This window comes from Misgurnus anguillicaudatus, chromosome 16 (genome assembly GCF_027580225.2).
Source record: "Misgurnus anguillicaudatus chromosome 16, ASM2758022v2, whole genome shotgun sequence".
NCBI classification, from domain to species: domain Eukaryota; kingdom Metazoa; phylum Chordata; class Actinopteri; order Cypriniformes; family Cobitidae; genus Misgurnus; species Misgurnus anguillicaudatus.
Genome location: NC_073352.2, coordinates 25930001 through 25946929, shown reverse-complemented (window position 1 = coordinate 25946929; position 16929 = coordinate 25930001). Strand labels below are relative to the sequence as shown.

The following is a 16929-nucleotide window of genomic DNA, read 5'->3' as shown; positions in this document are numbered from 1 at the left end:
ACTTCGCTAGCTACAGCCAGTTAAAAGATAGCATGGCAGATGCAGGAGACACCAACTGGAAGCTCTTTACATGGGAAATAAAAAAATAGCGAGCGCCTCCCGCCTTCCAATCAGTGATGTGGAAATTAATGTGATGGACAAGGCAGGAAACATAGGAAAATGCCCATATACAGTACATTAATATGCGTTACCCTTTAACTACACTTATACCCAGTGGTGTAGTGGTGTCTGGAGAAGTGGGTATACTCTTAATTTATGTCCCCAGTAGAAGTGGGTATACTCTTAATTTATGCCCCCAGTAGAAGTGGGTATACCCCATGCCATCAAAAAAAAGAGGTGGGTATACTCCGTATACCTGCGTATACCCTGCACTACACCACTGCTTATACCAATGACTACATCCAGTAGCCCCACCTTAACTATCTCTACTGGTTCGAGTTTGATACTGTTAATAATAAAGGCAATGCTTTTCTGAGATACATGCTCAACACATTCAATCAAATCATGCACTTAGTTTTTATGATTTTATATTGTTTATTTTTATTGTTGTAAATGTGTAGCTTGGAGAAAAATCTCCCACCAAAGTTTAACTATTCATATGCTAAGTGACCACATAACCAGTCTTAAGTTACACTATATTTATAGCCAACAATACATTGTGTGGGTCAAAGTTATAATTTTTTGTGCAAAAAAATAATTAGGATATTAAGCAAAGATCACGTTCCATGAAGATATTTTGTACATTTACTACTGTAAATATATCAAAAGTTTTTGTGAGTGGATGCAGTTACTAATGACTTTATTTGGACAACTTTTAAAAAAAATTGAGGCAGCAAAGAATTTTTTACACCGCAAAATCCATTTAAAAAAATTTTACCCTCATGACTGGTTTTGTGGTCCAGGCCAGGGTCACATATAAAAATCTGACTGATACTTTACTGCATTTTATTTGCTGCATATTATTGCTGCTTTATTTATTTGAACTTTTTAATATTAACTTAATAAAGTGTCAAGTTTCGTAATTAACAGGCTATAAATAAACAATAAAAGTTAATTTACAGTTTTTAAGTTTAAGTGTTAATTCATAAAATGGTTATGATGAAGTATTATTGTGACATTGAAAGATTATTACAGTACTCAAATCCTAAAGCTATTTCTTTAAAGATGTGGATCACAGTGAACACCTAATGCATGCTATAACATTTTTATGTCACAACTGACAAAGACTTTAAAAAATCTAATAATTTAATAAAAGGTAAAAATTTGATGTATTTCCCAATGGAAACTAAAGATTTACACACCACTTTCTCCTTAAGAGATATCAAGCGGTGTTAGACTTATTTACTAATTGTACGATTTTGCAGGAATTTACTACAGCTCATTGTAATTTATGAATATCCATATGTTACAAGATTCATAACCAATGCAATTTTTAAGAACATGAGACAAATCAAAGTGTGTGCAAAAGTCAAGTTACACAATTGTTTTTTTTATTGTTCCATAAACAGTGTTAAATAAATCTGTCCAACTTTTCCAGTGTGTCGATTCGAAAGATATTTGTTTGGAAATCAATTTATTCACACAGCATTTGATTTGAAGTGAGGTGATTTAACACGCTGGAATTATAATCACAAAATGTTTCAGATTGTTAGGTTATCTTGCTACCCATATAATGGTTAACAAATTTGACTTCCTTTCTTTGGTGGAAAAGGGAAACTATAAATTTTTTTTTGCTGAAGGTAGCTGTCAGGGTGTGGTGGAGGATGAAGGCAAGATGAAGACTGACGTAAATGAAATTATACTTTTATTGATATAACAAAAACTGGAACTTAAACTGGAACATAAAACTAACATAAACATTAACTAACAGCAAACAATGACCAACCAGGTGAGGGTGAACAAACAGAGTATAAATAAGGTGACTGATGAGGATTGCTGGCAGGTGTGCTGATAACAAATGAAGATCAGGTACACTGTAAAAAAATTCTGTAGAAATTGCAGCTGGGTTGCCGGTAACCCACCGCAGATTCAAATCTGTGTTCCTCACTGGCAACACTTTGCTCAAAGTTAAATGAACACCAAACATTCACAAGTCTTTGTCTTTACAGAGCAAAACTAAAAAAACAGCATCAAGAAAAACATTCTGGGAAACAAAATTTGAAGCAAAAATCAGAAAACGGTTGATGATGATTTCTGGTTCCCAGAATGCTTTGCATGAGGCTGTTATTGTACAGTTTTACTCTGTAAAGATAAAGACTTGTCAATATTTAAAATTCATTCAACTTTGAACAAACTCTTGCCAGTAAACAACACAAATCCAAATCCACGGCAAATTACCGGCAACCCAGCTGCAAAAACATTGTAATTTCTACGGAATTTTTTTACAGTGTAAGGAGAGTGAAGGATCATGGGGAATGGAGTCCAGATGGTGATAAAGGGGAAAAACATGAAGGCACAGAGAATGGGGTTGTGACAGTAGCAGGCTGCTTACATGTTTGTGTGATGATTAACAGGCCAGAATAATTAAACTTCTGCCAAACTAATGTTTAAAATATGTTTTAAATGTTGCTGACAACATTGATAAATAGCTAAAATACTATTATTTTCTCCAGTGAAGCTTGATGTCAAGGTATTTGTGCAAGAATGATTGAATAATTCCAAATGTAGCCATCACAGATAAGAACACTATAACACATATGACCAAATAAAACCCTGGCAACCTAGAAACAAAAAAAAGATTGAGCTGAAGAAGGGTTTTCACTAGCAGAACACTAAATACAATAAGCATGTGTTATATTTAAAAAAAAGATTTTAATTAGTTTAAAATAATTACCTTTTCTGCGTTTCATTAATATAGCCAATAAAATACATCTCTCTGCCCACAATATACAGAAGTCCTCCAAGAGCAGCAATTGCTTAAAAAAGGGGGAAATGAAATGATTATTTATTTAGGCTTTATACCACAGGCCTGTTGAATCCTTTATTTTGATTGGATTGAGAAATGTTCCATGGGTATGCATTATTTTTCAATAAACGCACACCTAATCTGTCAAATGTCTTAAATGGTTACCACAGACCAATGTCTGTGGTAACAATGGTATAAGTGGAATAATTGACTGAATTATTTAAAAAAAAAAATTATATACACGGCATCGTCAATTATTCCTTATATAGTTAGCAGTTTCTCATTTTTATTCTAGTTTTCTAGCATGAAGTATATTATATGTATTGTGTAACATACTGTACCTTCACTGCAAAAAATGCCAGATGTCCACAATACCACCAAGAAGATGGGATAAAACTCTACACTATTCTGGCTACAGAAACATATAAAGAGCATTAGATATTGTTACCGCCAAGTGATTTCTTAGCCATTTGAGTGAAACAAAATTTTTACCATTTGATACAGACTGTGAATTGTTACAAATAAAAAGTGTAATATCTGAATAAAGAGCATAAATGATGCAATTTGAAAGCTGATCTTACTGAGCTCGAAATGTCCTTTCAAACTCAGCTGGTCCAGTAACAGAAGGTGGTATAATTTTATACTTCATCCTAGACCAGCCCACACGCCTCGCCTGAAAACCTAAAAAAAAAAATCAACATCTTATTTTGCTAGATAGTTAACTGTCTAGCATATATTTTCAGAATAATATTATATTGATATTCAAATTAAGTAATAGGGCTAATTTGGGTGGCACTTTGTGTCAATAAAAAAACTGCATAATATTGAAGTCATTTGTTTAGAGAATCTGAGTTCTGATTTGAACAAACTTGTTATTAGCTGACACCTTTGAAATATCTTCTGAATAAATTGTTTGTGATTTAGGTCTATACATATGGCTAGTCTTTGCAAAGCATTATGCTACGTAAGTGGAGTTGTACAAAGATCTTTCTGAGTTTTGCAAAAAGTACCACAACAGAGTATAAGCAAATCTTAGGGGAGTCTGTAGCCATGTCTCGATCTATACATTGCTTATCATGTACAAAAATGTAAACGACAGTCTGGCCCGAGAGGGGGGGAGAATGAGCACCCCAACAGGACGGATATACAGGTAATGACCAATGCTTATGGAGAAACGACAATGAGTGCAGCCTGCATATGTGGCAAAGTCTGCAAGAACCGGCATGGCCTGAAGATCCACCAGGCCAAAATGAAATGCTTGAGGGAGAAGCAAGTGGTGCAACGCACAGGTCTAGCACCTGGTGAGACGCAGGAGGAGCCCGGCCCGGAGTCACCCCACAGTGCCCAGAACCTCCACGCCCCACAAGCCTCAACCCAAATCAGACATTCCGAACACCGCCGGGTCAAGTGGCCTGCTGCAAACAAGGAGGGAGAGTGGCTCAAGTTTGATGAGGACCTGAACCAAGTCCTTGAAGCTACTGCGAGGGGGAATGCAGACCAGAAGTTGAGAGCTATGTCAACAATGATCATTAGCATCGGAGCTGAAAGGTTTGGCGTTAAGAAACATCAACTGGCCAGAAGTGTGGCAGAGCCAAACCGACGGGAAGTGAAGATCAGCCAGCTAAGGAGTGAGCTCAGACTGCTTAGGCGGCAGTTTAAGGCGGCAAGGGATGAGGAAAAGGCTGGTTTGGCAGAACTCCGCCACACCCTAAGGAAAAGGCTAACCACCCTCCGGCGAGCAGAGTGGCATAGGAGGCGGGGTAAGGAGAGAGCCAGGAAACGCGTCGCCTTTATCTCTAACCCGTTTGGTTTTACAAAGAAGATCCTCGGGCAGAAAAGAAGTGGCCAGCTCGAGTGCACTGAAGAAGAGGTTAATAAGCACCTCAGTGCCACCTACAGTGACAGCGCAAGAGACAAAGATCTCGGGCCATGTAAGAAGCTGATAACTCCGCCAGAACCCACCTCGACATTTAACACCAGGGAACCAACTTTGAAGGAAGTTGTAGAAATCGTCAAGGCTGCTAGAACCGGCTCGGCACCAGGCCCGAGTGGAGTGCCGTACGTCGTCTATAAGAGGTGCCCCAGACTCTTGAAGAGGTTATGGAAACTGATTAAGGTCATCTGGAGGAGAGGGAAGGTGGCGCAGCAGTGGCGACATGCAGAGGGTGTCTGGATCCCGAAGGAGGAGAGCTCGAGCACCATCGAGCAGTTCAGAGTCATCTCGCTCCTTAGTGTTGAGTGCAAGATCTTCTTCAGCATTCTTGCCCGACGCCTGACAGACTTCCTCCTGAGGAATGCATATATTGATACCTCTGTGCAGAAGGGGGGAGTCCCAAAGATTCCAGGATGGATTGAGCATACAGGAGTTGTCACCCAGCTGTTACGTGAAGCACGTGAAGGCAAAGGGGATCTTGCAAGCCTCTGGCTTGATCTTGCCAATGCCTACGGGTCAATCCCGCATAGACTGGTAGAAACCTCACTCGACCGACATTACGTTCCAGACAAAATCAAGAACCTCATACGGGACTATTACAACTCCTTCAGTTTGAGAGTCACCTCAGGAGCGGAAACATCTGCATTTCATCGGCTGGAGAAGGGCATTATCACTGGATGTACAATTTCTGTGATATTGTTTGCCTTGGCAATGAATATGCTGGTGAAGTCAGCAGAGGTGGAGTGCAGAGGCCCAATTGCCAAGTCAGGCATACGGCAGCCCCCCATCAGAGCATTCATGGATGATCTGACGGTGACCACAACATCAGTCCCGGGGTGCAGATGGATCCTCCAAGGGCTCGAGCACCTCATCAAATGGGCTCGGATGGACTTTAAGCCAGCCAAGTCCAGGTCCCTGGTAGTGAGGAAAGGTAAGGTTACAGACCAGTTCCGTTTCACACTAGGAGGCATCCAGATACCATCTGTTCGAGAAAAGCCAGTCAAGAGCCTAGGCAAGATCTACGACTGTTCCCTGAAGGACACCGCAGCAATTCAGACGACCACTAACCAGTTGGGAAGCTGGCTGATGGCTGTGGACAAGTCAGGTCTGCCAGGTAAATATAAAGCCTGGATTTACCAGCATGGCATCCTGCCCCGACTGCTCTGGCCATTGCTGGTCTATGATGTTCCAATCACCACCGTTGAAGGCTTTGAGAGGAAAGTCAGTGGTTTCCTGCGGAAGTGGCTAGGGCTACCAAGGAGTCTCAGTGACATTGCCTTGTACGGTAGGAAGAACAAGCTAAAACTGCCCTTCAGTAGTTTGAAGGAAGAGTTCATGGTTACCAGAGCAAGAGAGGTGCTACTTTACAGAGACTCCAGTGACATCAAAGTCTCTTCAGCAGGCATAGAGGTCAGAACTGGCAGGAAGTGGAAGGCCCATGAGGCAGTAGAGCAGGCTGAGTCACGGCTGCGACATGGCGAGCTGGTAGGAGCGGTGGCATCTGGACGGGCAGGACTCGGGAGCAACCCAACACCTCGCTTTAACAAGGCCCAGGGAAAAGAAAAGCGGCAGCTGATTCAAGATGAGGTCCGAGCAGGGGAGGAGGAATCCCGCGGCAGCAGAGCAGTAGGGATGCGGCAGCAGGGGGCATGGACCCGATGGGAGCAGGCGGCGGAGCGGAGGATATCATGGGCAGAATTGTGGAAGTCGGAGCCACACCGAATCAAATTTCTGGTTAAGTCTGTCTATGATGTCCTCCCTAGCCCATCCAATCTATTTCACTGGGGCTTGTCAGATACACCTTTGTGCTCACTCTGCAAGAGAGGAGGATCATTGGAGCACATCTTGAGCTGCTGTTCCAAAGCACTGGGGGATGGGCGCTACCGTTGGCGCCACGACCAAGTGCTGAAGGCCATAGCAGAGGTTATCAGCACTGGGATCATAGACAGCAGACACCAGCGACCAATAAGGCAGAACATCACCTTTGTTAAAGCCGGGGAGAAGCCACACCAGCGCATGAAACAAACAGGGGGGCTGCTCGCAACAGCACAGGACTGGCAGCTGAATGTCGACCTAGGGAAACAGCTCAAATTCCCAGAGAACATTGCAGTGACCACGCTCAGGCCAGACATAGTCCTGGTGTCGGAAAAAACACGGCAAGTGGTCCTGCTGGAGTTGACGGTCCCCTGGGAAGACCGGATGGAGGAGGCGTTTGAGAGGAAGAGGGCCAAATATGAGGAACTGGCAGCCGAATGCCGAAGCAGGGGGTGGAGGACAAGATGCAATCCCATCGAGGTTGGGTGTAGAGGATTTGTCGGCCAGTCACTCATCAGGGCCCTCAAGATGCTTGGAGTGAAGGGACTGCACAGTAGGAAAGCCATTAAGAACATCACGGACGTCGCTGAAAAGGCGTCAAGATGGCTGTGGATCAAGCGGGGTGATCCGTGGATCATACAAGCTACTCAGACACAAGCCAGGGTCTGATCAACCCTGGCTGGGTCGCCTGGGCGAGGGTGTATGATGTTGTGAGACCCGAAACACCCAATGAACCCAGGATACATCACTGATGATGTGTCTGAGTTGCACCAGAGGTGTATTGCAAAACTGTTGTCCTCAGGACAAAATCGTAAGATAAACATGAAAGGTGCGTTTGGCGTTCTGCCATCTTCAACTTACACATATGCAGAGCAGACAGTATCGACACTGCAGCGAGGAGAACTGGTTCATCAGAAGTCATGTTTTTTTATGAAAATGATTAGTTTTAGAGAACTCCGAAAACAAACCGTTTGTAGAATTCAGTAGACTATTACAACATTCCCAAAGTCCCGCCTATAAAGCAAATAAGATTCGATGTCACGCAGCATTGCGCAGACCGATCAGCCTATGACATCACAGTACCGCGAGAGCTACTTAAAGTAGTCCTGAGATTCAGGACCGTTCTCGCGGTATTATGACATTTAAATCGTTCTGCGCAGCGTCGCATGAACTCGTCTTCTGGCTGTTTCAGGAAAAACCGGATCAAGAACAGGTGTTGACAGCAACAAGTATTATTGTATGACTACACTGAGACACGAGTGAAATTGAAGTATGTCTGAGCTAGGAATGAAAACAAATTATTATTACGAGTTATTTTTCGTGAAGTAATTTTATTCTGTAGTCTATATATTTTAAGTATATATTATACTGAAAACAACTGTTAAGAAAAAGAGATATACAAAATAAATGCATTTGTACCATACTTTTCTATCTTCATTTAAGAATGATTTAAATGAAAGTCCATTCCTCAATTTGGGTGACATAAAATGACAAAAACCCTCAGAAGAAATCTGTTTCCATTCAAAAGGACAACGCTACAACTTGTGAGCAGGTTCTTATTCAAATACGTTTTACTGACTATGATGTAATCAGTTGAATGAGAGTGAATGGGTGTGTTTAAGTGAAGTACGGTACATAGCGTACAGTATATATACACTGTACAGGTCTCATTTTACACATTTTTTACCTTAACTGAGGAACTTCTTTGATACTTTTGATTTCATCTTTTACAATGGTAAGTAAAAAATATTAGATATAGTTACTGATTTTAAATTGTCTTATTTTACTGTTATTCTTCTTTAAATGGCTTGTTAACCCAAAATGTTTTTTGTCATCATTTACTCACTCAGGTTGTTACAAACCTGTATAAATTTCTTTTTTCTGATCAACACAAGTGAATTTATATTGAAGAATTTTTGTAACCAAAGCACCATTTGATTCTTTTTCCTTATGAAATTCAGCCCAGTTGCAAATGCTTTGGCCATACAAATGTACAAATTAAAGTGTATACAAATGAATGTAGTTTTTGTCATGTGGAAACAAAATTTCGATCATGAAATTTCCGTTTCCATGTAATGGAATTTCCATTCTGACTCAATTTGTACGAGCGAATGTTTTACTTGTGTTGCAATGCTGTGAATAAATGATGAAAGGGTGACCTCAGAAAACTATAAAACAATCTGCTATTTGAAACGGTGTAGACAGTAACAGCAAAAATAAGACATGGAGTCTCGTGACTACCATATAATCTAATTAATTTTAAAACTCTTCCCAGTTTACCAGAATGGTTCTGACTGCAAAGACACTGGTGGTCCTCTGCATGCTCATTGGAGGCTTACAGGCTTTTCCCTCTCGTATCACCACAGAAGATCAAAAAGCTGATGGGAGACGAGAAACACATGTAAGTATCTCCACTCTTTGCATTGAATTATGTTTATTACTAACCCTCTCGGTTATAACAGCAAATCTCTTTAGTGTTTTATCTTAAATTATATGGGTCCTCCAATATTTTTTCTAGGCAACTTGATTGAATAAAGCATACTGTTTATCGCATGATTTTTCTGTGGTACCACATGTCTTGGATGTTACTCCACCAGTGTGTCGTCTGTTAAATGAGAGTTTGTATTGTCCTATTCCTTGTGGAAATGCAACCTGGGAAGCGAAGTATATCATGTCAGATGGCAATGGTTCGGGAATCGATCATCCTTCTTTTGTCACCACTGGTTCTGGTGAGCTTAATGTGACAATTAATACAACTATTGATGAAAATGGATACAATGCAACTCTTGTGACATACAGTGGATCCTGCTGCCTCAATGATGTGGAAATTACTGTGACTGACAAGGCAGGATACAAAGGAAAATGCCCATTTAATATGCGTTACCCTTTAACTACACCTACAGGTATACCAATGACTACATCCAGTAGCCCCACCTTAACTATCTCTACTGGGTCGAGCTTGATACTGTTAACAATAAACGCAATGCTTTTCTGAGATACATGCTCAACACATTCAGTCAAATAATGCACTTACTTAGTTTGATGATTTTATATTGTTTATTTTTATTGTTGTAAATGTGTAGCTTGGAGAAAAATCTCCCACCAAAGTTTAACTATTCATATGCTAAGTGACCACATAACCAGTCTTAAGTTACACTGGTATAGCCAACAATACATTGTGTGTGTCAAAATTATCATTTTTTGTGAAAAAAAATCATTAGAATTTAAGTAAATATTATTTTCCATAAAGATATTTTGTACATTTACTACTGTAAATATATATAAAAAAATGTTAGTTGATGCAGTTGCTAAGGATTTTATTTGGACTTTAAAAGGCGTTTTTCTTAATGTTTTGATTTTTTACACACTCAGATTCCAGATTTTCAAATTGTGCTTAACAAACTCAATGAAAAATTACTTATAAAATGAAGTTTAATTTATTTAACTATATTTTATAAGTTATAACAACTCATCTGTAGTAATAACAACTCATCTATAGTCAAGATGAGTAATAGTAAATTGAAATTACTCAATTAACTGTTAATCTAAGTTGTTTTAACAAAAAATTGAGGCAGCAAAAAAATGTTTACAGCGCTAATCCATTTTTAAAAAATTACCCTTATGACTGGTTTTGTGGTCCAGGCCAGGGTCACATAAAAATCTGACTGATATTTTACTGCATTTTATTTGCTGCATGTTATTGTTGCTTTATTTATTTGAACTTTTTAATATTCACTTTATGAAGTGTCAAGTTTCATAATTAACAGGCTATAAATGAACAATAATGTTCATTTACAGTTCTTTAGTTTAAGAATTAAGTCATAAAATGGTTATGATGAAGTTTTATTGGGACATTATTTGATAGATTATTATAGTACTCAGATCCTAAAGCTATTTCTTTAAAGATGTGGATCACATGTGCATGCTATAACATTTTTATGTCACAACTGACAAAGACTTTACAAAATAATTTAGTACATGGGAAAATGTATTGCCCAATGGAAATTAAAAATTTTCACACCACTTTCTGCTTAAGAGATATCAATCGATGTGAGATTTATTTACTATTTGTATGATTTTGCAGGAATTTACTACGGCTCATTGTAATTTCTAAATATCCATATTTAACAAGATTCATAACTAAGGCATTTTTTAGGAACATGATGATACAAATAAAAGTGTGTGCAAAAGTCAAGTTACACAATTGTATTTTTATTGTTTTATAAAGAAAGTGTTAAATAAATCTGCAAAGCCTGCCCAACTTTTCCAATGTGTCAGTTCAAAAGATATTTGTTTATGAATCAATTTATTCACACATTTGTTTTGAAGTGAGGTGATGTAACACGCTGGAATAATAATCACAAAATGTTTCCGTTTCCATGTTTTATGTTATCTTGCTACCCATATAATGGTTATCAAACTTGACCTGCTGTCCTGAAAAGGGAAACTGAAAAAATGTTGCTGAAGCAAGCTGCTTACATATGTTTGTGTGATGACTGTCCTGCCAAACTAATGTTTAAAATATGTTTCAAATGTTATTGACAACATTGATAAATAGCTAAAATACTATTATTTTCCCCAGTGAAGCTTGATGTCAAGGTATTTGTGCAAGAATGATTGGATGAGTCCAAAGGTAGCCATCACAGATAAGAACAATATAAAACATATGACCAAATAAAACCCTGGCAACCTAGAAATAAAAACAAGATTGAGCTAGGTTTAACTTAGCAGAACTTCACTAAATACAATAAGCATGTGTTATATTTAAAAACTTAGATTTTAATTGTTTTATACTAATTACCTTTTCTGCGTTTCATATATAAAGCCAATAAAATACATCTCTCTGCCCACAATATACAGAAGTCCTCCAAGTACCGGCAAGTGATCTCTTAGCCATTTGAGTGAAATTTTAATTTTAACATTTGATATAGACTATGAATTGTTACAAATGAAAAGTGTAAGATCCGAAGAATAGAGAGCATAAATAAAGAGCATAAATGATGCAATTTCAAAGCTCTTATTCACATACGTTTTACTGACTATGATGTAATCAGTTGAATGAGAGTGAATGGGTGTGTTTAAGTGTAATACTGTCCATAGCCTACAGTATAAATACACTTTACAGGTCTCATTTTACTAATTTTTTACCTTAACTGAGGAACTTCTTTGATACTTTTGATTTCATCTTTTTCAATGGTAAGTAAAAAAATATTAGACATAAATCTTATTTATTGATTGATTTTAAATGGTCCTTATTTCATACGGCAATTCTTCTTTAAAGAAATAATTCATCCAAAAATAAAAATGTTGTCATTAATAACCCATGTTGTTACAAACCTGTATAAATTTCTCTGTTCTGAACAACACAAATGAATATGTACAGCGTACAGCATGACTATCATATAATCTAATTAATGTTAAAACTCTTCCCAGTTTAACAGAATGGTTCTGACTGCAAAGACACTGTTGGTCCTCTGCATGCTCATTGGAGGCTTACAGGCTTTTCCCTCTCGTATCACCACAGAAGATCAAAAAGCTGATGGGAGTTTTGAGAGAGTAAGACGAGAAACTCGTGTAAGTATCACCACTCTTTGTATTGATTTATGTTTATTACTAACCCTCGTGTGTTTCAGCAAATCTCTTTAGTGTTTTATCTTAAATGATATGGGTCCTCCAACATTTTTTCTAGGCAACTTCATTAAATAAAGCATACTGTTTATCACATGATTTTTCTGTGGTACCACAGGATGTTACTCCACCAGTGTGTCGTCTGTTAAATGAGAGTTTGTATTGTCCTATTCCTTGTGGAAATGCAATCTGGGAAGCGAGTTATTTCATGTCAGATGGCAATGGTTCGGGAATCGATTACCCTTCCGTTACCACAACTGGTTCTGGTCAGCTTAATGTTACAGCGGATACAACTACTGATGAAAATGGATATATTACAACTCTCCTTACATGCCGTGGCTCCTGCTGCCTCAATGATGTGGAAATTACTGTGATTGACAAGGCAGGAAATAAAGGAAAATGCCCATTTAATATGCGTTACCCTTTAACTACACTCACACCAATGACTACATCCAGTAGCCCCACCTTAACTATCTCTACTGGGTCGAGCTTAATACTGTTAACAATAAAGGCCATGCTTTTCTGAGATTTTTCATGCTCAACACATTCAGTCAAATAATACTTACTTAGTTTTTATGATTTTATATAGTTTATTTTTGTTGTTGTGAAGCTTGGAGAAAAATCTCCCACCATAGTTTAACTATACATATGCTGAGTGACCACAAAACCAGTCTTAAGTCACACAGGTATATTTATAGACAATACATTGTATGGGTTAAAATTATATTTTTTTTGTGCAAAAAATCATTAGGATATTCAGCAAAGATCACGTTCCAGATATTTTGTACATTTAATACTGTAAATATATCAAAACGAGTGGATGCAGTAAGGACTTTATTTGGACAACTTTTTAATAAATTAACGCAGCAAATAATTTTTTTACAGCGCAAATCCATTTTTAAAAAATGTACCCTTATGATTGGTTTTGTGGTCCAGGCCAGGGTCATATATAAAAATCTGACTGATGCTTTACTGCATTTTATTTGCTGCATATTATTGCTGCTTCATTTATTTGAACTTTTTAATATTAACTTTATGAAGCATCAGTTTAAGTGTTAATTCATAAAATGGTTATGATGAAGTATTATTGTGACATTATTTGAAAGATTATTATAGTACTCAGATCCTAAAGCTATTTCTTTTAAAGATGTGGATCACGGCGAACACTTAATGCATGCTGTAACATTTTTATGTCACAACTGACAAAGACTTTAAAAAATCTAATAGTTTAATAAAAGGTACAAATTAGATGTTTTGCAATGGAAACTAAAGATTTACACACCACTTTCTGCTTAAGAGATATCAAGCGGTGTTAGACTTATTTACTAATTGTAAAATTTTGCAGGAATTTACTACAGCTCATTGTAATTTCTGAATATCCATATGTAACAAGATTCATAACCAATGCAATTTTTAGGAACATGAGACAAATAAAAGTGTGTGCAAAAGTGAAGTTACACAATTTTTTATTGTTCTATAAACAGTGTTAAATAAATCTTCCCAACTTTTCCAGTGTGTCGGTTCAAAAGATATTTGTTTGTGAATCAATTTATTCACACATTTGATTTGAAGTGAGGTGATTTAACACGCTGGAATCATAATCACAAAATGTTTCAGATTGTTAGGTTATCTTGCTACCCATATAATGATTAACAAATTTGACCTGCTGTCCTTGGTGGAAAAGGGAAACTGGAAAAGGGAAACTGTTGCTGAAGTTAGCAGGCTGCTTACATGTTTGTGTGATGATTGACAGGACAGAAAAATCAAACTCCTGCCAAACTAATGTTTAAAATATGTTTTAAATGTTGCTGACAACATTAATAAATGGTTATAATACAATTATTTTCTCCAGTGAAGCTTGATGTCAAGGTATTTGTGCAAGAATGATTGAATAATTCCAAACGTAGCCATCACAGATAAGAACAATATAACACATATGACCAAATAAAACCCTGGCAACCTAGAAAAAAAAGAAAAGATTAAGCTGAAGGGTTTTCACTTAGCAGAACACTAAATACAATAAGCATGTGTTATATTTAAAAACTTAGATTTTAATTGTTTAAAATAATTACCTTTTCTGTGTTTCATTAATATAGCCAATAAAATACATCTCTCTGCCCACAATATACAGAAGTCCTCCAAGAGCAGCAATTGCTTAAAAAAGGGGGAAATGAAATGATTATTTATTTAGGCTTTATACCACAGGGCTGTTGAATGGTTTATTCTGATTGGATTGAGAAATTTTCCATGGGTATGAATTATTTTTCAATAAACGCACACCTAATCTGTCAAATTTCTTAAATGGTTACCACAGAGCAATGTCTGCGGTAACAATTGTATAAGTGGAATAATTGACTGAATTATTTTAAAAAAATTATATACACCCCATCGTCAATTATTCCTTATAAGTTTCTCATTTTTTATTCTAGTTTTCTAGCATGAAGTATATTATATGTATTGTGTAACATACTGTACCTTCACTGCAAAAAATGCCAGATGTCCACAATACCACCAAGAAGATTGGATAAAACTCTACACTATTCTGGCTACAGAAACAGATGAAGAGCATTAGACATTGTTACCGCCAAGTGATTTCTTAGCCATTTAAGTGAAACAAAATGTTTACCATTTGATACAGACTATGAATTGTTACAAAAAAAGTGTAAGATCTGAGGAATAAAGAGCATAAATGATGCAATTTGAAAGCTGTGTGATCTTACTGAGCTCGAAATGTCCTTTCAAACTCAGCTGGTCCAGTAACAGAAGGTGGTATAATTTTATACTTCATCCTAGACCAGCCCACACGCCTCGCCTGAAAACCTAAAAAAAAAAATCAACATTTTATTTTGCTAGATAGTTAACTGTCTAGCATATATTTTCAGAATAATATATTGATATTCAAATTAAGTAATGGGGCTAATTTGGGTGGCACTGTGTGTCAATAAAAAAACTGCATAATAGCCTATTTAAGTCATATGTTTAGAAAACCTGAGTTCTCATATTTTAATTACAAACTTGTTAATAGCTGTGACACCTTGAAATATCTTTTGTGATTTAGGTCTATACATTTGGTTGGTCTTTGCAAAGTTTAAGCATTATGCTAAGTGGAGTTGTACAAAGATCTTTCTGTGTTTTGCAAAAAAATACTTCTACAAAGTAAGCTATAAGCAAACCTTGGGGAGTCTGTAGCTATGTCTCTATCTATACATCACTTTTCATGTACAAAAATGTAAAAGACTAAGTCTGTTAGTTAAACAAATCGTAAGATAAACATGAAAGGTGCTTTTGGCGTTCTGACATCTTCAACTTACCCATATGCAGAGCAGACAGTATCGACACTGCAGCGAGGAGAACTGGTTCATCAGAAGTCATGTTTTTTATGAAAATGATTAAATTTTGGAGAACTCCGAAAACAAACCGTTTGTAGAATTCAGTAGACTATTACAACATTCCCAAAGTCCCGCCTATAAAGCAAATAAGATTCGATGTCACGCAGCATTGCGCAGATTGATCAGCCTATGACATCACAGTAACGCGAGAGCGACTAAAAGTTGTTCTGATATTCAGGGTGCTCTCGCGGTATTATGACATTTAAATCGGTCTGCGCAGCGTCGCATGAACTCGGCTCCTGGCTGTTTCAGGAAAAACCGGATCAAGAACCGGAACACTACAGCAACCAGTATTATTTGTGAGATTGTACTAAGTGAGACACGAGTCGATCAAATTGCAGTATGTCTGAGCTGGGAATGAAAACAAATTATTATTACGAGTTATGTTTCGTGAAGTAATTTTATTATGTAGGGCATTCGTTTTGTACGTACTTTTGAATGTGATTAAAAACTAAGTGAATTCTGATGAGTGCACAAGAAGGGTGCTGGCGCCATCTGCCGAGAAGCATGTTTTTCTTCATTCTAAAAATAAAGTGTGACATTAACCGTTACATAATGAACATTAAGTGGACACTGGTGATGACCATAAATTAAATAATATTTTATTGAAATGAAAAACAATATTGATTAACTACATGAAAATGGATGTCAATAAACAATAAGACTTTCCTATTTTATTAGTATTTTTATATATTGTTTTTAAATAGTTACATATAAATCGATGCGAAAATAAGAACGCTACAAAGTCTTTGTAGCAAGACTCTAACAAAAACCGGATCTGGCTTAAACCATATGCCATATGGTTCGACTTCACTTCCGGCATTAGACGGGTGGCTTGCCGCATGTATCGTGTGTCCGTAATATGCGGCGCTGCAGGGCTGCAGCTGGATATAGCTCCACCAAACACACAAGTGCCCTTTAATTAACGACGGAATCGCAAACATGGAAAGCGATGATGACAATATGGAAGAAGTGGTGGAAGGTACGACAAGCGTATTTACAAACGATACGGTGTGCTTAAGTTTGTTTTTGTTGTCGTCTTGGCTGTCATGCTGAACTTTATGCAGTCACATTACTAGCGCGTTTAACAGACACGAGGCTTTGGATGAACTTAAATTAGCAACAACTGTAAGACGACGGTATAAATGCTAAGAAAATGTTTGCGGTTTTAAAATGCACAGTAATACGTTATAAAGTGTATATAATTTGTACATCTCATGACACCTAGAATATTTACAGTAGTAAATTAAAGAGAAGCG

General features: G+C 37.4%; 3 protein-coding genes and 2 long non-coding RNA genes across 8 annotated transcripts in view; 2 read left to right on the top strand and 3 right to left on the bottom strand.

Annotated features, from left to right (window-relative positions):
* Nucleotides 1-1787: 1787 nt before the first annotated feature.
* Nucleotides 1788-7705, bottom strand: LOC129422105 (microsomal glutathione S-transferase 2-like). The gene is made up of 5 exons (XM_073854397.1): nt 7515-7705; nt 3487-3586; nt 3247-3317; nt 2834-2915; nt 1788-2720 (listed from the first exon to the last, which is right to left on the bottom strand). Exons 1-5 carry the CDS (start codon nt 7573-7575, stop codon nt 2600-2602), a joined length of 435 nt encoding a protein of 144 aa, XP_073710498.1. The 5' UTR covers nt 7576-7705; the 3' UTR covers nt 1788-2599.
* Nucleotides 7706-10844: 3139 nt separating this feature from the next.
* On the bottom strand, nt 10845-11847 carry LOC141350062 (uncharacterized). The gene is made up of 2 exons (XR_012358003.1): nt 11455-11847; nt 10845-11343 (listed from the first exon to the last, which is right to left on the bottom strand). It is a non-coding gene; the product is annotated as an uncharacterized lncRNA (long non-coding RNA).
* Nucleotides 11756-13730, top strand: LOC129422108 (uncharacterized). The gene is made up of 3 exons (XR_012358002.1): nt 11756-11849; nt 12087-12227; nt 12400-13730. It is a non-coding gene; the product is annotated as an uncharacterized lncRNA (long non-coding RNA).
* mgst2 (microsomal glutathione S-transferase 2) overlaps nt 13731-16929 on the bottom strand; it is a 14231-nt gene continuing 11032 nt past the window's right edge. Inside the window, exons 1-5 of one of the 2 annotated variants that reach the window (XM_055177813.2) lie at nt 15593-15750; nt 15002-15101; nt 14757-14827; nt 14354-14435; nt 13731-14241 (exon numbers count right to left, since the gene is read on the bottom strand). In XM_055177813.2, the coding sequence (XP_055033788.1) occupies nt 14121-14241; nt 14354-14435; nt 14757-14827; nt 15002-15101; nt 15593-15653 (435 nt within the window). In that variant the 5' untranslated portion in view covers nt 15654-15750 and the 3' untranslated portion in view covers nt 13731-14120. Of the gene's footprint in view, nt 14242-14353; nt 14436-14756; nt 14828-15001; nt 15102-15592; nt 15751-16929 lie in introns of those variants that run through there. The other variant, XM_055177814.2, reaches the window with a different exon arrangement.
* setd7 (SET domain containing 7, histone lysine methyltransferase) overlaps nt 16474-16929 on the top strand; it is a 10048-nt gene continuing 9592 nt past the window's right edge. For 2 of the 3 annotated variants that reach the window (XR_008637287.2, XM_055177806.2), the window contains exon 1: nt 16474-16652. Coding sequence is in view for 2 of the 3 variants with exons in the window: in XM_055177806.2 (XP_055033781.1) it covers nt 16613-16652 (40 nt within the window). In the remaining variant the exon portion in view is untranslated. The remainder of the gene's footprint in view (nt 16653-16929) is intronic. The other variant, XM_055177805.2, reaches the window with a different exon arrangement.